Source organism: Plectropomus leopardus, chromosome 11 (assembly GCF_008729295.1).
Source record: "Plectropomus leopardus isolate mb chromosome 11, YSFRI_Pleo_2.0, whole genome shotgun sequence".
Classification (NCBI taxonomy): domain Eukaryota; kingdom Metazoa; phylum Chordata; class Actinopteri; order Perciformes; family Serranidae; genus Plectropomus; species Plectropomus leopardus.
In genome coordinates, this window is record NC_056473.1 from 24,845,717 (window position 1) to 24,869,568 (window position 23,852).

A 23,852-nucleotide genomic window follows, 5' to 3' on the forward strand; every position below is an offset into this window, starting at 1 on the left:
ACAAATATTTCCGAGTGAACTTAGCAAGCATGTGGGCCAGTGGCGCAATGGATAACGCGTCTGACTACGGATCAGAAGATTCTAGGTTCGACTCCTGGCTGGCTCGTCATTTTTCTTCTTGCATGACAAAGATTAACCGTGTCTAACTTATATTTATGACCATCTTTCTCAGATATAAAGCCAGCTACTGTCACATGTCAGTCGGCCAATCGCGTTGCGTATTACTATCAAAACTTCTACCAACATTTGACCAGTCAGATGCTGTCTCTCTACTTGTGATAGAGTGAAATGTCCTTCCCAGTGTGGTCGAGGCTGCTTTGTTTTGTCACACCGACGGTGCTGTCGATCTCCTAGCGGACATGCACAAAGCAAGTGATCCTAAAAAATGTTAAAAAACTAAGATATTAAACGGACAATTCTGGGACATCCGTATAGAATTACTTTTAAGTAACCCATAACAATAAACTTACTACTTTCAGTACACATTTTTTTCTTTAGTTGTGATACATTATAAATATAACCTTAGTTAGCAACCCCTTCAGAAATTAAGATCACCATGATGATTTACATCGAAGGCATTTTAGGTTATTGAATTAATGTGATTTTTTTCAGTTTCAAATAGCTTTATTAAAGGTCTGTGTACAAAACATATTGAAGTGATATAAATCAATTACAACGAAACAATCAAACAAAAAACAGAAATAGAAATGCCAGGGGACAGTAGGCCTATACATACAAAGCCAAAGAACCATATTCATTCACACAAATACATTAAAATGGTGCACAAATTCATTGTCTTGATAGCCTACTTGTTTTCTTGAGGAGAAGATGTATTGTTTGGTTTCATTTTCAAGTGCAATAAGTGAGAGTCTAGAGTTATTGTGTTTAGATTTGTAGATAAGATATTTTGCCAAAAACAATTATTAGGATAATAATATAATCTTTGATTTCACTGCCAGTGCATTTATTGAAACCAAGCAAAACACTCTCTTAGTGCCAAAATAGGCAAGAAAGTGTTTTTGGGGGATAGGCACAGGATGAACAATTTATATTGATATCCTTTTTTCTTGTTTTTGAATTTACATTTTACACAATATTAATAATACAAAATATAAAACAAAAAGTAATAAACACACCACACATGACACAAATACAAAGACAGTTTGCCAAAGATTAGAGAGTAAAATAAAGATATTATTATAATACACTTGTGAGAGGGTTATGCCATGGTTTCTGCCTTCTGTCTAAAAGGTTCAGATTCAAATTGATTTTTCATGGCTTAGCTTAATAAAGCCTCACGAGATTATATTTAACAGGGTAATATCTGTGTATAATTTTAAGAACACTTCCCTTCTTTTATTAGTCAACAAATACTTGGAGGTTAAATTCCTTTTTTTCAGTTAAAGTCCTCTGTAAAGCTGTTCCAATGGGTAACCACATACAAAACATCTCTCTGAAATAAATTAGGTTTCCTCTGTTACTATTTGGCAGAAAAAAAGCATATCTGACTCACAGGGGTGCTGGGAAACAGTAATCAGTTTTTATGGCTAAGCGCGTGTCCATAATCGAGGAATATCACTCTTTTTAGTAAATTCTCTCAATGTAGTTTTATAGATATAGACATAACAAGTTAAGCACACTTTTTTTTTTAAATGAATCACTGTTACATCTTTTGATACATGTGCATGTTTCTTGTACTGTGGTGTCTAGCGGCTGCAGACTGCTTTCAAGCTTTGGTTCCCCGGAATAACTCAAGAGCTCTGCATGTGAGGAACAAGGCGAGGGCTCATCTCTCGCGAGGAACGACGCCGTTATCGGAATCTCTACAAACAACACGAGAATTCATCATTCACACGGTAATATAACCCAATCTTACACGGTACATGTGTTGTGTGCCAGCAGTGGGGAAAAGAAGGTGTCTCAAAATCATATTTTATTGTTAAATCTACCAACAGTTCACGATTCTTGCAATATATTTAGGCGGCCTTTAGGCCTAACTAGCATGCTAACCACCGCGCTAGCTTAGACACTGACTCATTTGCAGCGCTTCGTCTTTAACGTTAGCACGCAAATCCGATTTTGTAGCAGTGCTAACCTAGCTAACATTAGCTTATATGTGTTTTTGCCAAGGCTAGCCTGCTAGCTAGCGTCCATGCAACATTGAACGTTTTGCCGAAATGCTGCAGCAAAAACATCAGCTATGATATACTTAATGAAATTAAAGGAACACATAGTCGGAAACACGTCAACTTTACGGTTTGTTTTGTTTTGTTTTACCCCCAATTCACATCGTGAACAGACCCCCGCCCAGGTAGCTAATGTTAGCCGCTACGTCAGTTAGCCAGCGTTCATGTAGCCATATTAACGTAGTTGGTCAGGCTAGCAAGACTTTACCAGTGTAGATGATATTTAAATAGATGGGTTACAACGTAATATCTAGAGTGTCAGGGCCTTGCCAAAATAGCAAAAAAAAAAAAAAAATACTCTTGCTACTACCAGAGCTAATTCAAGCTAATATCGCTTAATAAAAATGCTAATGCTATTCATTTTTAAATGAGGTGTCACTGATAATGACAGCATTTTCTATAACATTTCAAAACTGCACTTGAGTATTTCTGCTTTTCCCATGCATGTAAATAGGAATAAACCCAGGGAGTGACAGGCACATAATGCATCCAGATACCCCTCTCTCTCTCTCTCTCACACACACACACACCCACCCAGTTACTGTTACTTGTGTCTGTCACTATTCCCGGACTCTCTGCAGGAGAGTTAATGCATTCCTGATTGAGTCGGAGTTTAAGTGATTGATACTGTCACTCCGCTTGTTTGTGTGCCTGTCTCTGTCTCTCTCTCTGCAGAAGACATGTCCCTGTGCATGCTGTACAAATACACGATGGATGCATTCCTGTTTGATTCAGAATTTAAGTGATTGATGAAGTTCACGATGCATCCTTACATTTTCCCATACACTGTAAAGTAAAGGGCTTTGCCATTGTGAGTGCATTATTCCATATGGTGTCTGCCCTGCCATGCATCAGTTATAGTAGTCTCTTTATTTAAGATACAGACCTTAGTAAAGCTGGGTGTTTATCTTATTTTTACAGTGGCCTACAAGTGTTGCATGCTCCATCTTTAGAAGCTCTGAAATTCAAGTTTCACTCTTGTTTGTTTGTTTATTTGTTTCACATAATAGAAAGCAACAATGAGGATAAAACATATTAAAAGTACATGTAAGGGTGTGGTAGAAACCTATACTGGCGTAACTCTCATGCTTTTATGTCATAAGATGCAAATGTACTTGGATGAAAGCTGAAAAAATCTCAAAAAGTAGCCTTAAATACATAGAAATGACTACACTTTTGAACTTTAATTGGTAGAGTGATGCATAGAAATGAATAATTGCACATTTTTGTGTTTGTATCTATCTGTACAAATCAGTACAGTTATGCTGACTCATGAATAGTAATTGCATGATCATAACTAAAGAGCAATTTTAATTACATAACACGTCTTTAACCAATATGGTCTAATCATGGATAGGTATCATTTCAAAGTGTAGACAAACAGGATATCAGTAGGGGACAGAAAAGCAGTTTTGTGTAGATCAAATGGTCATCAAAACTAAACAACTACAGACTAGATTAAACATTACAAAGGGCAAATAATAAAGTGTTAACTGGAAAATTGAAAAGGCATGCATATAGCAAAAACAAAACATCTAAAGCAAGGGCAAAAAAAGCACATGATGCAACCAAAAATCAAGCAGCAAGACTAAAGCATAATACACAACAAAGAGGCTAAACAGTATTTAGTATTACACATAGCATGTCGTAATTGTTTGACAAACTAGTCAAATTTAAGAGCATCGTCGCCAGTAATGCAGTGGCAGCAACAGACTCAGCCTTACAGTAGGATGTTATTAGAAAGTTATTTATCTGTCTTGCTAAGTTGAACAAGTTTTCCTTTCTTATTTCAGTTGTGAACAATGTCGGAACAAGAGTTGGGTGAAATTGTGCAGATAACAGTGGAGGAGTTCAACCAGGAAGATCGAACAGGTAAGATTCTTGTGAAACAATATGAAAACTTGTTGTTTTACATGTTGTCAGTGTAAAGTGAATTGCTGGATATTTACATTATCTGACCTATGTACCAGATATAGTTTGGTTCCATATTAGGCAAGTGCAGCATTATCAAACATAGATATTTAGTAAATAGCAATTACATGAATTCTAATGTAATTGAAGTTTTAATGCAAGATTACTTCAGGGCAAGTGTGTGCTGTAGGACTGTATTATTTATTACTCTGCATATTAAACACTGTGTGGGGTCAGGACATGGTATCATCAGATTCTCAGTACTGTTGCGTCGGATTGGAGCAGGTGCACAGCTTCAATCTGTCCAATCTGTCCATCCTATAGTGAAATCCAACAAAAGGCTGCCATGTGCTGTTTTGAAGTTGTCTTTATATTTGATTCATGCCAGAGATGCTGGACAATCATGAAGATGATGAAGAAAGGCCACAAAAGAAAAAGAGGAAATTAAGTAACAGCCAGGAGAATAACAACAACAACAACCAAGACATATCTTTTATTAAGGTACCAGCTCTCTATAATGGACACTGTCCAAAGCTCCTATATTTATCTATATTTGAAAATATGAGAATAGGATTTGTTTATTAAATTACAAATACCACATCTTACTCTTGGGTTTCCAGAACCTTTTGGTCTCATTCACTGCATCAATCAGCAATCGACTTGAGGGAATTGAATCAAAGTTACAGGCTCTGGATGCTACATGCAAAGCCCTTGGACGCAAACTGGACAGCATGGTACCTTGTGCAAAGAGTCCCATCCAGGTTCCTATGGTTGCAGGGTCTCCTCAGGGGGCCACTCAAACATGGAACAAAGTGCGCTGGTAAGATACAAGTGTTTTTCTACTAGCATATTGTCTCCATGTAGGCTTGGAGCACAGTCACTGGAGATCAGTTAAAATTCTGAAGCCATAGTAAGTGTAATCTAAATTGTGCTTTTTGTTATTTTACAAAGCTGTATTGTGATTACAGGAGCTACCAGAACCACGTTACGTATACTTACTTAAAACTGTGCAAAGCATGCACACCTGTGCCGGTTGACAAATGCGTTTTGATCTTCTCCTTCAGTGTTGTTCCACAAACAAATGTGATTGTGAGCAGTGAACACCCGAAGGGCACTTCTAGCCAAGAAGACACCCCTCTGGAGAATCTGCTTAGCAAGTGAGTTAATCACATCGACACACTAAATGTCTAGTGTGAACTGAGGTCAGAAATTTACAAATGTTCCCCAACACTTGAGGCAGACGAGGCAGTTAAGGACTGTTAAGACTCAATTCTAAATTCCTCATACAAGATGCTAGATGCAAGATGCTCTCAGTATTTTAGCTCAACTGGTTACAAATTTTGCTTTTTCTTTCCAGCACAGTGACCAGGAAGCGTCAGAACACAATCCTGGTAAAGGTGCCGGGCCCCGAGGAGAGTCAGGAAGAACAAGAGAGTGGCTCAGAGGCCAGTGACACTGTCTCTAACAGCGGCCAATCCAGCAATGCACAAAATGGCCCAAATGTCACATTAATTACGCTCAATTCAGAAGGTATGACATCCCACTGCTGATTTAGACACAGAAACACACATTTATTCATTATTGCTATTGTTACCTTGGAGTCAGTGTATAGACGTGAACACACTGGCTATACTGACAATGTTTAGGACCATGTTATATTTTTAAGAACCATGTCCCTGATTTTTAAGATTTTGTTTTTCGCATACATTCATTCGTCAGCATTTTCTGCATTTATTTGAAAGCCTGTCACTGTGACAAATCCAGATAAGTACTAACATAGGTTGACCAGAAGCAAGAAATATTATACTTTTATTGGTTTAAAATCTTTTTTTTTTTTTTTTTTTTTAACTTTTGGCTAAGTGTCTCCAGTAAGACAAATTAAATACAATCATCAAATGTCCGAGTGGTAAACAGCTGCATTTCTATAGCACTTTTATTCAAAATGCTATACAGTACCCTTAACACACACACACACACACACACACACACACACACACACACACACACACACACACACACACACACACACTAAGTGTGTGCCAGTAAACTACCATGCCAGGTTTGACCATCAGGGTTTGGGGTTCATTGTCTTGCCCGTGACTGTTGGACAGATGGACAGAAGGAGCTGGTGTTTTTTTTGGACGTGGCTAATGTGACCCTTCAGATGGTGTCCATATTGAATGGAAAGCAAACTGTGCTGATGTGTCATGTTCATGTCCCTGTGGTTTTGTCTCAGACTGTCCCAATTAAGGCTCTGAGTGGTCATTCATGTTTTCGGTAGCTTTGCTCAGCGGTTCTTGTTGAGCCAGAGAGAGAACAGTTCATTTTTAAATGTGCAAATCTAAATGAGGGCCACATTGTTGTTGCTGTGTTGGTATTTTCTGGGATTGCTGGTTTGGTTATTTTCAATGAACTTGGACGTTCTTAGTTATCTTCAAAGGCAAACTATTATTCATTTATATGCAGCTGTGGGTTACCATGATATAACTGTTAGTCAGCATGAACTTGATGGTACCATGTGGTGTTCAGAACAGTGTGTCTCGTGCCGTGTTTGTGTGTTTGTTTGTGTGGTAGATTTAACAGCAAACATACGCTTTGAGCAAACAGCCAAACCACATACTCTGCTTTTTAATATCTTCGATAATAACACAGTTTTGCCCATAGGTCACCTACTTCTCATTTGTTGCCACAGGGGTGTGCTATTGTACTATGTGAAGTATCTCTGTGGCTCTGTACCAGTGTAGTATTTGTCAGCCTGTGACTCAACACATGTACATGTCATAATGTGGATATATTTTGCTTTTCTTCAGTAAAGGGAAGCAGGGTATAATTCACATACTGCTTTAAATCTCAGTGATATTTACAGGCTGCAGGTTTACTGAAAGAGAGCAGTGTAACCATGTTTAAATAACTGTTCCTACTCCTGTTACCTCTAGATGATTACCCAGCGGGTACCTGGTTGGGAGATGAGAACAACCCAGAGATGCGTGTTCGTTGCCCAGTGTCCCCAGCTGACATGCTCCACATCACCACAAACTGCCGCACAGCAGAGAAGATGGCACTGACACTATTGGACTACTTGTTTCATCGGGAAGTCCAAGCCATGTCAAACCTCTCTGGCCAGGGCATACATGGCAAGAAACAGCTGGACCCCCTCATGATCTATGGCATTCGCTGTGAGTCATCTTGTGATATTATTACAACCATCTAGTATTGACAGTAGTTTCAGTTTCATGCCACCTGCTTCACTTTGTGGCACTATATTTCTTTAGGTCTTGAGCAATACACCTGGGCCCCAAAAAGCTAAAGATTTATTGTGATGTTTAAATATGAAAAAATATTGAATTATGTTGCTATCCTAACTCATTATATATGTCCCCCCCCCCCCAAAAAAAAAAAACACACACAAAAGGCCCTCAGATACCTAAAATAATATGAAACTCACTGGAATATTACTTATTTACTGTGCATTTCTACTGTGGAAAAAAAAACATTGTAGTCCTATGACAATTGTCAGAGACATGTCAGTAGTTACATCGGAAAGTCAGATTTTATTTACAAATTATAACAATTAAAATATGATGTATTATTATTCATGAAACTATCCAGCATTATATCAGAATTGAAAGCTCCACCTTAAACAGATATCGAATACATTTAACTACATTGTGCTGACAATGCCTTAACAGTTAACATTTTTGCTTCTTCCACCAATACCTATCCCAACATTCCCAGTTAGAGAAGACAGAGATTGCTTGGGGCCCCAAATCGCTAAAGTGCCCCCGACAAATACACACACGATTGCTGCTACTTGTGATCAGAAACATCAGTGAAATAAACTTAGAAGATGCGATAATTTTCAATCGGGGTAATAGTTGCTTGCTTTGACATAACCACGGTGGTTATTAAGTAGAGCATGATTTTAAATAGCAGAAGTATTTTGCCCATGCTCTACTCTGTTTAATCAACTCTTTTTGAATGTATCCCGTGCTCAAAGTGCACCAACTTTGACTCTGCATGTCACTGGGTCCCCAGCGATACACCCGCCAAGTGTGAAGTAGATTGTACGAACGGTTCTTGAGATATATGTCACACACAAACACACACACACACACACACACACACACACACACACACACTTACAGACAGAGATTCCTGGCTTTATAGTTAGATAAATCTCACTCAGCCGGGCCTTTAATCCATGCCCCCTTACAGCAATATATGAACTCTCTGAGACCTTCCCACATTTCATCTTCGTTCCATTACAAAGTGGCACTGAATTGAACACAGAAATAGACTGCAGTCTGTATTCCCAAGGCAAGTTACAACAACATGCATTCATCATTGCACACACGCATTAATGTGCAACACATTTTAAAACATACCAGACTGTAAATGACAAGCACATGTCTGCTAGAAAGTTCACCCTCAATTCAGAGAACTCTTTGATTCCTGATGAAGCAGAGTAATGGCTATGAGGGTAGACAGACAGATATTTATGAGGGTCCTGTGCCTATATATTATATTTATATGGGTCATATTGCAGTTTAAAAAGGGGCTTTGTTAGCTTGAGCCTTTACTTCAGAGTTCACCTTGTGCCCCCTGCAGGAGCTTTTAGTTAATACCCCCCATGGCATACATAAGTGCTTGTCTACTTAGTTACCTGTATTTCCTCTTAGCAGTGTGAGTGTGTGTAGTTACATGCAGATTTGGCCTGACATAGAGGTATGCAAAAGCTGGAGCAGGGCCAGGTGACTTTTGGGTGACTCATGCTGCCTGCATAAAAAAAAAAGGAAAAGGAATGAAGAAACAAGTGCCCTGCCTGCCTGTACAGGACCCATCAGGTGTGAAAGGGCTGCCATACACCACTATCCCACTATCCGCAGATGCCCCTCAGCTCTCCTCTGTCTCATTTTCTGCCCTCAGGCTGTGGCTTCGTTGTTAATTTATGTAGAAATGAGCTGTCAAGCAGCTCACCTCCTTTTAAACAGTTCAAAACATTGAGGTAGACAGCCACTAAATTCAGCTGCATCCAGTCTCACCTGCTCATGTCTCCATGGAGGGAGGGATGAGGGACAGTCACAGACCTGTGTTACCACTGCTTGTCAACATGTAAGCGGAGCAGAAGTAAACAAAATCAGGACATTTATTACTTCAGTTTTAATATATGTATTTTAAGTGCAGGTGAAGTGGCCCTGTTACAAACACTTTGTCCTGCAGCTTATTACTTACACCCAGCCGATTTGCAGCAGATATCCTGGCTGCTATGACTTGAATTGCTGATGATGTTACCCTCAAGTTTATGTAAGTGACTACTTGCTAGTTTTCTCCACTAATGCTCAGAGTAGGCTATTTATTTTCCTACCCTACTGAAACAGAAGGGAGGAGGCAAATAAATGGAGGGAATTCCTGTGGCAAAAGGACATTTTGAAACTGAAAATAAAATAGCCCAGAGACTGATCAGTTTTGAGACACGATTCACTATCAGCAATCAAGCCGTCAAATATTTGATTGATCATTTATACAGTAATGTGATGACCTTTGACCTCTCTGTGTTCCCACAGGCCACTTGTTCCACAAATTTGGCATCACTGAGTCAGACTGGTATCGCATTAAGCAGAGCATCGATTCAAAGTGTCGCACCGCCTGGAGACGTAAGCAGCGTGGTCAGAGTCTGGCTGTCAAGAGCTTCTCCAAACGCACACCTCGTAGCACAGCCCCAGGTAAAGTACACATTATTATGAGGGGGCTGGAGAGCATACATTTATATAACTTTTGTGCATCAGTACCATGGCACATGCTTTGTAGGATGTTGTCTTGTTTGTGTGTGTGTGTGTGTGTGTGTGTGTGTGTAGTTTATATGTACAGACACTGCTGAACTCAATAACTCAAGAAAATTACATAATAACAACTTAGTATTTACATCCCACGTACCCCTAAACAGTGAGGACTGGAGTTAAATATTTGTTCACTTTGCTGCATTAATATGCATACTATGTGATGGAAAAATAGTGTGACACAACAAAAGAAACAGCAACAATGTCAGAGAGAAAGAGAAAAAGATAATGTTAAATCCATAAAGAAAATAATGTTATAGTTCTCAAATCTAAGATGACCTTCCAGTTTCAAATATCTTCTTTTCAGAACATTTGCATTTGGTCTCCAGAAAACTACACTAAACTGATATGACACAGAATCATTTATATGATTGGACTAAAATCCAGCAAGTCAAACATGAGATCACGTTCAGACATCACATTCAAATCAACCTTTTCAGCTTGTGAATCTTTGGGTTTAAGAAATCCTAATAATGCAGAACCTTCTGACAACTTTCTTGTGAAATGCTTTGGGAGTGAGCACATTAACATTTATCTTTGTTGCGTGAGAAAACTAATATCTACCTGGCTCCACTCTCATGTGTCTTTATCGGCTGATAGCGTTGCTATGATTCTGTGGTTGTTTCCTAATCAAACAAGGTGCACAGTTGTGAGAACCAACTGACCCCCCCAAAAAAGAGACATCTGCATTTTTTTTCTTACAGGCCAGCAACACCACCACTGGTTTTCACTTTGGACTGTTATCAGTGAAACGGCATGTTACATTAGTTGGTTCCTGGTTATGGAACTAATTAACTTTTTTTTAAAAATCTGTTTTTTTTAGCTTTGAACTGATGCTCAACCAATTTAAGTGGAATCGGGAAAATTGTTTTCTCTCTGCAAACTTGGAGGAGGTTCTCAGCGAAGGCAGCCTCTTCATCATCTTGAGAGTGAAAGCTTTCTCAGTGTTTCTTGCATGTCTGAAATATAAATGTGGTGGTAGCAGGCGGAAAGGGCCGGCATTGCCTACCAGCACAAGAAAGGTCTACTACATCTGACAAATAACAAAAACGTGTGACCTTTTACACAGTATCTTGATTTTTTTTTGAGTATTTCTATTAATTTCATACGTATTGCATCATTATGCACTTTTCTCATAGAGCTTATCTTTATTATCTCTCTGTCTCTGTCTGCTTGGGTGTGTTTGTGTGTGTTCATCTCACTTGCTCTCTCTTTAGACACAAGGATAAATATGTGGCATAAAGGAGGATACATAATTTAAAAACACAATCACAAACAGCAGCGGTGCTAGGATATTTCTAATAAATATATGAGATACATTTCATTATATGGGGGATGAAAACAGGGTATCAAAACTTTAGGAGAACAGCAGGGAGGGGCAGAAAAAATAGAACATGTGATGCATTTCTTATCATATATCATATTTACATCACTGATATATTTCTTTCATGTGATTCATAATAGACCAGCAGGGGGTTTACTTGCCAGATTTGCTTGTGGAGAAAATAGACCAGATGCTGAAACTATCTCTGGTGACTGCAAGCCGGCTTTGTGTGTGTTGTGTTGATAACTGTTTACACAACACTGTGTGTTTTCCCCTCTTCCTAAATTTGAACCAACTATGGTAGGGGGGCGCTTCAGGAAACATCATTTTAACTAGCGGTAGCTGCAGTAACAGAATGAGCAGGTATGAGAGGAGTAGAGTGAGGGGAGATGGTACACTAGTAGATGGATCACTAATGGGGTCATTCTCTTGGACGGATAAAATAATAAGGGTTGCCAATTACACCTTGGTGACTATAAATGTACCTGTGCTGTCCGCCCAGGTAAAGTCTATGCCTGGAAAGCACTGCTGTCTAAAGGTTTTGACCAAAGTTTACCATGCAAAGCTACCAATTAATAGTCACTTCTATAAAATGTTACTGGTTAGTCCACCTAGAGGCTTTCCCTTAGCATTACACTGTCTGTAATTACCATTACACTGGTGCAAAAAGACTTGATGCAAGTATTCAGTTGGTCAATAAATGACAAGTGACCTACCAAATCCCCTAACGAGACAAGTGTCCACTAAAGACGGACACCCTCCTTCTCTGAGCAGAGAATATTGCTTATTTTTGCATGACTTTTACATTTCATTTGATATACTTTCTGATTTTTTTAATCATCCAAATTTAACTGGGTGATTAATAAACCATTTTTATGCTGCGTGACAAACTTGGACCACATTTATTTTTTTTTCTTTACCCTGAATTGAAAGTTTTCTCTTTTAGTGCCTGTTTAAGTACTTTCATGCAGAAAAATGTCAACAAACACAGTCGCACACAGTGAACTCATACAGGTTTTATTTCATCCGCTATATGAAAGCTATTTTAAGACCCAAACCCAAACTCAGATACAGTGTGTATTGCTGCAGATGGTTGTAATCTGCACACAATGCCTGCTGTCCTTCTCTCCCTGTGAGCCATCACCTCTCACCTCTGACCAGGGAAAAGTAAGACTGCAGGGGAAACCCAAATATCCTGTGAGCACACACCAGGGGTGGATTGCCAGGCCCTTCCTTTTCAGGCCACACACACCCCAGAGTGTACAACAAAAATACTAGTTCGGAGGGTGCATGCACAAACATGTGAAGACACACACACCAAACAATCATTCCTTCCTTAATCAGATTACATGTTAATGGACCGGAAAGAGGCAGTTCTTCTGCTTTTAAAACCATTATTTACCAGTGAATCAGCAAGAAGAGTTCAGACCAAAACTGTAGTTTTCACAAGCCACCTGGCTCTTGCATCCTCATCTGGCAAACCAAATTACTGAGGATTATTTACATAATAGAGTACGTAGCAGTAATAACGAAAGATGGGATGCAGACTTACCTTTCAAAGCAACATAACACAAAACAGAGCTTTTGAGGTGTATGTGATATGAGCTGTATGTTTTATATCATTCAAAGCCACATTCCTTTTTTTCATGCTCAAATAAAAAAGGCTGCCTTTCTCAGCACTGTTAAAGTCTGCTACAAGAAATCACCTCACATGATTTCACTCCTTACTTCACCCAAGTGGTCTTTATCTTGCTGCACTTCTTGATGTCTTACATGAGACGGTGTGCCTTTGTTTATTTTATGGCCCTTTGTGACTCCACTGTCACTGAGAGCTCTACTGACTTTGATTGATGACATGGCGTCTTAATATTTTTGGGCTGGTTGAGAGCTGTTGTGAGTGGTGCGACTGGTCCATGCAGGGATGTCATACTACTGCAGTGACCGGGGCTGTTTAGACTGAGGCTCGGAGTTTGTGTTTGGCTGCTAGTCCATGAGTGTGTTTGGAAGGCTAGCTGGAGAGTCCTTGTTGTGTATTTAGGCGTTTGATAAAGTATAAACATAGCATCATCCAGCAGATGGCCTGGGAACTAGCCAGGTTTTTTTTTAAAGGTTACAAAGGCCTTGTGCATGATGTGTGGATGTGTGTTGGTTTATGTGTCTTAGAGACCTCATCCTTACTGCTTATGTGTGACTCATATGCACTGTATTCCTGACCACTGTACAAATGAGCACACCAATGACCAGACTGCTTGTCCTCCTTAGCAGAGGGAAGCATGGCAGAAGAAACGGCTCACATTGAGACTGCCACCCAGCAGACCTTGCACTACACACTGGCCAATCAACAAGTCCAGTTCCACCGGATTAGCGAGGATGGACAAGTTCAGGTGGTGAGTGTTGCACATTTTATCACTCAGTCTTTCCTGAATCTACACAGAAACATTACTAATGGGAAAAGTACACAATTAATATGCTCAAACAGCAAAGATGGTTAGCAGTATCATGTGCCTACTTGAATCTGGGGGGGGTCTCACTGCACTCCTCATGTGAACAGACAGACAGGCAAGTGCTCCCTTTGTTAACGCTAGGCCCTATATGTATGATAACCATAAAATGTCTTCTTTGCATAACTGTCTTCCTGCTCGTACAACTGCATTTTTTGACAGTCTATCTTAAAGATACACTATGCAGAATTTTCCTTAAAAAAGTGTATAGACCAAGAGACATTGATACATTGATTTGCACTGCGTGTCAGAAAAAGTCAAGACAGTTTAACTTTGGCGGCAAGCAGGTGTGTGCATTTGATGAGCATGACTGTGACAGGTTCATAAGATTGCACTTGGCTTGTCGGATTGTCTGCTCCTCCCTACCTGTTCACTTGCTTCTCATTGAAAATGAATCACAAGGAGCATCAGTTGCTCACTGTCTGAAAAGATCTTAAGATAAGAGTCTTTCTCATCCCCTTCTCACAATATTATCAAATATTTTTCACACACTTAGCCTCCATTTTCTTCCCTGCTGCTGTCATGTGAGGGTCCCAAAGCTTGGTTCATAGTGCGGGGGGGGGCAGATCATCCCACCCACCACAATGACACACACGGCATTCTGTAGAAAAATAGTGCAGCTTATGTCAATGAAGGCGTTGGATGACCCTTTACAGCTGCGATGGTCAAAGGTCACAGTCAGGCCCACTACAGCGTTATGGGTGGGCTGACGAGGAGGAAGTGAGTGCAATTCTCATATCTTATCTTCCATGTGCCCTTAAATCCAACAAAATGCTTCTGTCTAACAGGCGAGGAACAGGCCACTTGATTAAACACTACAGCCTGTTGAAGGTCTTAAAGATATCAGATTTGTGAAGTTACACTGTCTGTAGTTGATCCGATGGATCAAATGTATTAGTTCAAGGTTTATCATTGAGGTTACAATTATTAATGGAGTGAGAGCAGCTTGGCCCAGTCTTGTTTACATGTTGTATAGTCAGACAGCTGGTGACAGATACACACAAGCTGTGAGTTTGTCATGAGGGGTTTTGCATGAGGAAATTGAATAAAATGTTTTTCTTCTAAGTGCTACAAGTGTATAAGTGTGTGAGTTTGCAAAGTCTATGTTACCATCTAAAAAAATGTCAGTAATTATAAAACACATTTTGATTATACTACATTAACATTTTGGATCATTTCTATTCTGCTGTGAGGCTCCACCTCTACTCATTGGCACACCCACTGTATGTAATAACAGTGCTACAAAGCCACCTTATAATTTACAGTGTGGAGTATTTCTGCTGTTAATAGGTTGCTACATGATGCATGGGTCTGGAGGCACTGATGATAGGTGACTCGCCTGAGAAAGAAAAGAACAGGCATAAAAGATGGAGGGCGGACAGGCAGGAAGTGAAGTTGAGGAAGAGTGGGAGAGAATAATTCTCAGGAGCTCAGTGTGCACTTTTTACCCTCCCAACACGCTGCAGAGTATTAAAGGGTGCAGCTGAGCCTGAAATTTATGAGTGCTGCTAATACAGCAGAGGAAATCAAGTATACTTACAAACTGTGATTCAGCGCTGCGTCAATTGCCTTATAATTGCTAAACACAATGTGTTGCCATATTACACGTACCACACAAGGTCTGCTTGTCAATTATTTTTAATCACATTCTGTAGCTAGATTAAACCCTAAAGGACACCATTTTTCAAATTTGTCATAAAGTAATAGTCATATGCCCACATGAATATTGATACAGGGTTAGGGTTAGGCTTGCTGTAATCATTCCTCAGCTTCATACTGGCTATTAAGAAATCCCTTTCTATCCCTTACTTCCTGTTATTTCAATGTAAGATATTTTTTTGTTAGTATTCTTCCACTGCAGCTCAACAGGGAAACACTGTCAGTGGAAACACAAATAAGACCAAAAAGCCTCACTTCTGGAATACATCCAGTTAATTTGTTTAACTCAGACTACTAAAGCCGCATAAAAGCCTTTGAATACAAAAGCACAAAACAAGGACTGTGGATTTTGATCCCTATCCATTGCATTAGATACACTTTAGCTTTTCTTGATTTCTTGATCACATTTATGTAATTGATCCAACTCAGCTGTCTTTCATCCCTCATCTGTGTCTCTCAGATTCCACAGGGTCAGCTGCACATCGCCCAGGTGCCACAAGGAGAGGAGGTGCAGATCACACAGGACAGTGAGGCAAGTGTGTGTGTGTGTGTTTGTGTGAGAATGAGAGAGAAAAAAGAGAAACAATCAGCCACTCCTTTACTTGAGTCATTTTTCCCGGTATATTAAATTTCTTAGCAGAAGTCGTCGGTCAGGAGAATTTGTCTCCAGACAGTAAATAACTGTTACAGTGAACTCATGCTTGAGAAAGAAGTGGATTACTGGCAGGAAAGAAAAAGTTGTCTACTTTAGTGTGGGAATGTCAGTATATTGTGTCTAAAGCCTAATTTGGTCCACTTAAGGCTAGCTGACGCCTTGCATTATTTGACTGTCTATTTAAAATGAACCATGATATCTGTGTGAGCATGTAGACTCAGCAAATGCACTCTTGATCCCCATCGGACATAAGGAAATTTCTAATTAACTTTATAGGCACAAGTATGTGTTGTAATTGTTTTATTTAGCTAGTTAATAGTGAAAATGCTAGATTTGCATTTAATTGAATCATTCATGAAGCTTTTTTGTTGTACAGTAATCAATCATAAACATAGGGGTGCTGGTGGATATATAATTTTGCATGAATAAACTACAGTTGTGCAGAAAGTTTTACAGTATTTGGGTCAATAAGATGAACTGATGTCCTTTGCATTACTCCATAAAGCCACAGGTTCATTTTGATGAGGCTCCCTTTCACGCTGGAGGCAGCCAAGTGTGTTAGAAGAATTATTCCAATTTTTAACCACATGCACTTTCAGATGATTGATCAAACCTTATGCACAACTCACATTTATGAGACTATAAGCGTGTCTACTTCTGAAAGAAATCAAAGGAATAGCCATTGAATCAAGCAAACTGCTATTTCCATCTGCCATGTAAGGTCATTAAACACTGGTATCTTTTGAGCCCTGTATGTTTCTAAAAAAATTAAAATGTAGCACATGGCAAGTCTTTAAGTTAAGGAGGACAAAATACTCACATTGCACTTTTTTTATTTGGCTGACATCACTATGACCATATGCTTGTTTCCCCACATGTTGCTGTTTGCCCGTGCAAATAGCCATCCCAGTCAAGAATTATGCACCCGAGTAATACCTGACAACATTTAAGTCATTAGTGAGTTTTAGCAGAAGCAGATGTTCTGTAATGTTTATATATCCGCCTGCTTTTGCATGGAGTTATAACTTTTGTTTCCACACAATGCCCAGATGTCTCATGTCCCCCCACCAGACATGCACTCTGCATGCACACACAGCGGTCGCCTGCCAGTTGAAATCAAAATTTAACTCCAAACCACACAGATTGCTGAAGAGGAATTTCCACATCAGCATCATTGTTGGTGATTTTTTGCGAGGATGTGGAAGAGAGATTTATTGCAAGGCGCCAGTCTATGTACACACATACACATCTAATCACATACTGTAGATGATACTTGCCACGCATGCATGACAGCTTGACATTTATGCAAAAGCAATTGACACCTTGAACAAGTGTTTTTCTCATTTCCTGTTCAGTTGTGCTAAAGGACACTCAGAGGAAGAAATGCAGGATTGAGTGAGAGAGACAGAGTGAATTGGAGGCAGAAAAGCTCTAAAGCCTTTCCTGCTCTTTGTGGCTGAGCCCAGATTTTTTTTCTCCCCTCTCCTTCCTATTCCATGATATTGTTTGTTTTTTGGAGTTCAAAGCTTAGCAACAAAATCCCACTTCTCCCAACTGCCACTCATGGAATATGTTTTCATTAGGAATGGGGCCCTCTCATCAAAGACATTGGTTTTAGCGTGCTTGAAAAGGAAATGAGCTGTTTGAGAGATTACACCGCTCTCTGGCCATATGGCAGCTCAGACAGCATTTGATATATACATGAAATACAATTAGCAGGAGAAAACAACTGAAAGTTGGGGTTGAGTAAATATGGCTTATATGATGTCCTCTCTTATGTGGTCTTGTAAACTTCACTGTGGGTGTTCAGAGACTTAACGATGGTCATTGCATCCCTCTGAGCCTGCAATGGGTTTGTGCCTTTGCGAATGGGTTTCTGTTTTTGTTTACAAGAGCCTTGATGTAGCCAGAAATGACACAATCAATGACTGATATACAAGGACAAAGCCTCCACCTCTCACTCTTATGTCATTGTGTATGAAAAAAAATTCCTCTGCCAAATCCTGACTGCTCACCATCCTGTAAAAACAGCTCTGATTCTTCTCAGATATTGACACCATCATGCTGTCAGTTACCACATTGATCAAGAGAGTTCAAGTTTGGCTCTATTTAATGGCTTAAATCACTGTGTGACTGAATGCATATTTTAAAGATATTAACAATATTTTCTAAAAGATAAACTGTGCAGGATTTTCCAAAAAAACAATGTATAGGCTCATACAGAAGTAATCCCTCTCAGTCATCTTCTGACCCACAGAAGTGTATGTCAGTATATTTTTCTGCAGAAACTCTGCCTCCTGCTTGTATTTTCTTATTTTCAGTTTTCAGGACGTTTATGGTAGTGTCCCCACAGTGCTCAGGTGAGGTCGAGGCTTTATAAAAAAGGTAGCAGTCAGGTGCATTAGACATCTAGGAGACAAACACCAAAAAAACAAAACAAACAAAAAAATATATAGTGAGACAAAATGCCACACTAGAGAGGATCTGGGGTTGGTTTTAACTTTTACTTTTACTGGCGAGCGTCATAACAAACAGTAACCAACAATCCTGCATAGTACACCTTTAATGCGAATAGGAGTGCAAAGAAATGAGCAAGATGAATAGTTTTTTTGGCATTATGTTTGCTGGTTGAAACAGCAAAATAATAGTGTGTATAGAATATGGCATCAGGCTTTTGACATGACATTTTTCTTCTCTATCTCAGGGAAATCTTCAGATCCACCAGGTACATGTTGGTCAGGATGGACAGGTAAGAACAAACTAACACTAATCAACGCATGCTGTAGATGATGAACCATATGTTTGCATCACTGCTTCTTTTATGTAAAGTATTAATCCTTCAAAAACAAAAGCTGGATTACAGTAATGGTGGATATGTGTGGTTTTGTGGTCAGCATTATACAATAGTCTTCATCCCATCTTTCACAAGTGATTCATGTGTCTGATAGCCCTAAACCCACAGGGCCGCTTGAGCAGGCACTTTGTTCCTCTGATTATGCATTACCATGTTCCTTCCAAAATTCTCCGTCAATGACATTATGCCTGTTCTCAGAAATTTAACATATTGGACACACAATGACAGTCACTCCAGTTTCAGTATCAGGATTTGAATTATCTCTCTAAACACTAGTGATGCTGTATCTCTGTCTCTCTTCATGCATTGCAACCTTAAGTGGTGGTTATGACAAACATATGTCCTACTTCTTTTGCTGCAGTGATTGCACAGCGGCTCCTTATCATTTCAGCCGTGTTTTCAATGTTTGTTTTTCCATGTGACCGCACCCAGCAGATGCTGAATGTTTGTCACTGAAGGTAGTGAACCATGGTGACTTCTGTGTACAGCGATGTCACAGTGATACCTTTTATTGAGCTGCCGCTGTAAGTGTGGCGACCCTGATGTGGGTGTGTTAGGAATATTTTGCTGAATATTTTTACAAGTTTGTTAAATGCAGCATTCATGACGGCCATATTCATCCAGCTAACAAATATTACACCTATCCTCTTTTATTTAGTCTACATTGAAAGTGGAAGATAGAAGGTAAAATAGAATGCAATAGAAGCCAAAAGTTAATAGAGAAAAGGGTTTTCTAATACTTGTATTACATCAATGTTCAGTTTAGAAAGGCAGAAATTCTAACTTACATTTGGTAGTATTGGGTATATAAAGGGGCGTCCTGTGGAGTTTTTTGAAACAAAAGTTATGTGTACATTCAGTGGTACTCTTCAAAATGCATTGTGTGTATCCTTGACCTCTAACTAATGTTTTGAATGCATTTTCTCCTCATAAAACATTTACAAAGCAGATTATTGTGTTTAAAATCTAGCATTGTTTACATCTATGTTTACAACCTAGAAGCCATCCCTTTTCTGGTACTTTGCAGCATTGCAGTGTTACTACCACCTGTAGATCTGGGGGATATCGTGAAACGATTGGTAGGAATGTGCATCACTCGTGTATGTGAGGGTGTGCACGTTTTTCCTCCAGCACCTACACACAAGATTAACAAAACAGGGACCCAAATATATAAAAACAGACTCATTGTGCTACTAGAGATCTGAAACGCTAAAGATAACCTTTAACTGAAAATCTGTTCATTCTGACATTGGACCCTCCCTAATTTTGCTCATTTGGTCAGTTAAAGCTTTTCCCATGTACACTGGGGAGCTATCACCTAAAAAGATACAACACCCAGTTGTCATCCAGTCTTCATCTTTATTCGAAATACAGAAGCTTGAAACAGTTCAGCACATTTTCAACATGATCTTGTCAGCACTTCTTATACTGTAATAATTCAAGGGAAATTGACTTGCATTTGTATAGCTCCTCTCTTTCAACCACTTGAAGCACTTTTACACTTCATGTCACATTCACCCATTCACACACTCACACACTGGTGACCAAGGCTACCATACCAGGTGCCACCCGGCTACACAGGTGACCGATCACATGCATTCACACACTGATAGTTCAGCCATCCTGAGCCAATGGGGGATCAGTATCTTATTAAGCAGAGTGGAGGTTTCTGGCACAACTTCACCAACTTCCAAAGTTCATTGAGAATAAAGAAGGCCTTGAAGAGGTCAAAGAGCTCCAGCAACACTTGTAGTTTAAAGAACAACTTCATAAGACCGGTGTGATTCGGCTTGTGGCCTTCATCAGGATCATGATGAACCCAGATGAACCCTTGACCCCAATGAAGGCCACAAGCCGAACCGGTCCAGTATCTTACCCAAGGATACCTCGACATGTGAACTGGAGAAGCCAATCGAACCAATCTTCTGATTAGTGGGCGACCCGCTCTACATCCTGAGCCGCAGCGGCCTAACATGTATAATAAAACCATAATAGTTAAATCCACAGATATCTTTTTTTTGGCATTTGGAAACATTGTACAGTTGGATGTAATAATGGTATACTAACTAGAAACATACACCCACACAGCACTAGCAGCACACACACACACACACAAACACAAACACACACACACACGCACTGTGTCATCTTGGTGTACATGTCTTTGTTCCCCCCCACCCACCCATCTCTGTCTTGGATGTTTTGAACTGAGGGCCCTTCCTGTTTCTCTATTCCTCAAGCCGTGCATCTAGACAAACATGATGAAATCTTGAATGTGAAATTATGTTAGTCTGCAGGCGTCCTTATGTGGCCTGCAGACTAACATAATTTCACATTCATGATTTCATCATGTTTGTCTAGAAGCACGGCTTTAGGAAAGGAAGTTGATTCTCATGCTGCCCATCTGGTGGTTAAACTGTTTTGTGTTACTTTGTTAGGACAGGTGTCTTTTGTCTAAAGTTTCAATAAAGGCTACATATATTCACTGTTGGGGTCATTACAAGAAAATTACACATCATTTTTTTTAAGTCAATGAATTCCACATGACCCCCTCAGAAAAGAAGCTACACTAGTCATTACATTACTTTTTCACTATGCCCAAATACAGTCGTGGTACTTGCATAAATTGTGTTACTAAATGTTTTAGGGTTAAGGCTGATTTCAAACAGACAAAAGCACTGTGTAAACCCCACCACTGTGCTCTGTGTCTTCGGCCCCCCTCTAACAAGAACATAGTTGTTCTAAGGCTTGGCGATATGGCTAAAAAAAGAAACAAAATAAAAATTTCATGTTGGTCTATTGTTAATTATCTATCAAAAAAGTCAAATCATTAAAGTTAAAAAGGCTGATTTTTTTTTCTCTATGTGAAAGTTAAAGAAATCATATGGTTAATTGTGGTTTAAACTATTATTTGTTGTCAGAACATGACAAACAGCAGATCATTTCACAAATCTGTGGTAGTTTCAAAACAATTATAATCAAATTAATGTTAATAAAAGAAATAATAAACAGATGAAGAAATGTTAACTCTGGTCAGCAGCTCGACTAATTCTGTACAGATGGTTTAAAACATTTTGTATGTGTTTCAGTGACAATGGAAACAGACTAAATAGACAAAACAAAAACTTCGACTTCTGTACAAGTTTTTCACCCCCAGTTTATAATTTCTGCTGTCTTAAACAAAACAATAACAAGAGACAGACTTTGATGACATCATGAAGTAGAAATAAAGTCTGTTTGACTTGACTGAGACAGAAATCATGTTTACAGATGTGTTAATGTATGAAAATTTTATCCATGTTACCTTTAGTCGTGTTAAGTCATATCATTATATCTGGTTAGTCAGTCACGTTAACCTGCTAATATACCATTAGCATTAGATGAGTAAAATACACAACTACTGTAGGAGACATTATCTGCGGTCAACCACTCCTACTAAAAATAACTTTATGTGCATTTAATGTTGTTGTAATCTTAAAACGTTGCCATACGCATTAGTGGTCGGCGAAAGGTGGCCGGTCACTCGGTCCCTCGGTCTTGCCGTCTTCTTCCTCTACCACAGCTGCTGCTCTATCTACTTGTTCTGGTTAATGATGAATGGTAACTGGCATTGATGCTGCATTACTGCCCCCTCTCTATTGGTGTATGGGTTGTTTAATTATATGGAGGATTACTGTACATATTATATCCCTATCGAGGAAAATTCTATTGAGATAATTATCGTTATTATTTAATTGTTATTATTAGTCGTTCAGCTGTTTTCCCTGTGATGTCCAAACAGAGCATGAAGTGACTGTCACTCTGATACCTTTCCAGAGTTGTAAAATTCTTCCTTGTAGTATTATAAACCATGGCATCTGATTAGATTCAAAACTCATGGAACTATTACTCAAAAGAGCCATATTTCATCATCTCACCGGTACCTTAAACGACAGGCCTCAACCAATGCAGCAACTTGAGTTTGAAAACCCAGGAAGACCACATCACTGCATTCTTCCAAGGTTTGTAGTGAAAATAGGCAAAAATAGATCTACAGTCTTAAATTCAGACTTTTAGAGATATATTTGCCACTTTGTTGGCTCAGTTTGATGACTCTACTCATAATTCAGAAATTTCTGGCATTAACTGAAGTCTGAAAAAGACGAAGGAGATTTTTCCGTCAATATTATGCCAATGAAGAGACTTAAGAGGCTTAGGAGTGTAATGCAAGTAACAACCTATTTGTTCACTCAGTAAAGTAATGCCTTACTTTGCAAAAATGCAGTATTTAATGTAATTACACTAACATTAATTTCTAAGGAATTGCTGGAGCTTCAGCCATGAGCTTCAAACTAAGACAATAATCACCCCCTCTCCGTAATATGTCAAAATTTGGGGTGAAAGAGTAACATGCCACCCACCGTGTGAAACCGTGTGCTTTCCACTGCTCATTTCTAACTTTTACAGTCTGATAAAGATTTCAATCATCCAGTTCGCTCATTGGGTCAAATCCTCATTAGCTGTCTGTGAGCGCGCACGTTTGTTGTGTGTGAATGCATCTGCTTTATATGAGTTTTTTTTGTTGTTGTTTGTATTGTTTTATTGGCTGTTGAGCTCTGTGTGTGTTTTCAATCCATTAAGGTAGTCACCACACATCCCAACACTCCTTTTCTCTCACACACTCAGGAACACACATGCCTGCTCGTGTCCTCGAATGACCCGCTTGCTGAGCTTGACAGCAGCATTCCTTTGTGTGTCTCTCTCTCTAGGATCTTGGAAGTTTTGGCCAAAATTTGGTTTAGATTTTGCACCACAACACACATGTCTTGCAGTTGTTGTTGGTTCACAGGGTACATGAACAGCTTTGTCACGTCTAGCAGGGGACAGGGTTGGGTGCTTGAATGAAACTGCAGTGTGGGATATGCATAGGCATTAGTTTTTTGCAG

At 39.3% G+C, this 23,852-nt stretch overlaps 1 protein-coding gene and 1 non-coding gene across 3 annotated transcripts in view; both read left to right on the forward strand.

The window, feature by feature from the left end:
* The first annotated feature begins 33 nt into the window (after positions 1 to 33).
* trnar-acg lies at positions 34 to 106 on the forward strand. Its single transcript has one exon. It is a non-coding gene; the product is annotated as a tRNA-Arg (tRNA).
* A 1,535-nt stretch (positions 107 to 1,641) lies between these two features.
* Positions 1,642 to 23,852, forward strand: part of LOC121950538 (BTG3 associated nuclear protein) — a 42,332-nt gene continuing 20,121 nt past the window's right edge. The window contains exons 1-11 of one of the 2 annotated variants that reach the window (XM_042496569.1): positions 1,642 to 1,856; positions 3,980 to 4,058; positions 4,486 to 4,598; positions 4,718 to 4,917; positions 5,162 to 5,254; positions 5,455 to 5,627; positions 7,034 to 7,273; positions 9,662 to 9,820; positions 13,524 to 13,645; positions 15,879 to 15,950; positions 18,778 to 18,822. In XM_042496569.1, the coding sequence (XP_042352503.1) occupies positions 3,989 to 4,058; positions 4,486 to 4,598; positions 4,718 to 4,917; positions 5,162 to 5,254; positions 5,455 to 5,627; positions 7,034 to 7,273; positions 9,662 to 9,820; positions 13,524 to 13,645; positions 15,879 to 15,950; positions 18,778 to 18,822 (1,287 nt within the window). In that variant the 5' untranslated portion in view covers positions 1,642 to 1,856; positions 3,980 to 3,988. Of the gene's footprint in view, positions 1,857 to 3,979; positions 4,059 to 4,485; positions 4,599 to 4,717; positions 4,918 to 5,161; positions 5,255 to 5,454; positions 5,628 to 7,033; positions 7,274 to 9,661; positions 9,821 to 13,520; positions 13,646 to 15,878; positions 15,951 to 18,777; positions 18,823 to 23,852 lie in introns of both variants that reach the window. The other variant, XM_042496568.1, reaches the window with a different exon arrangement.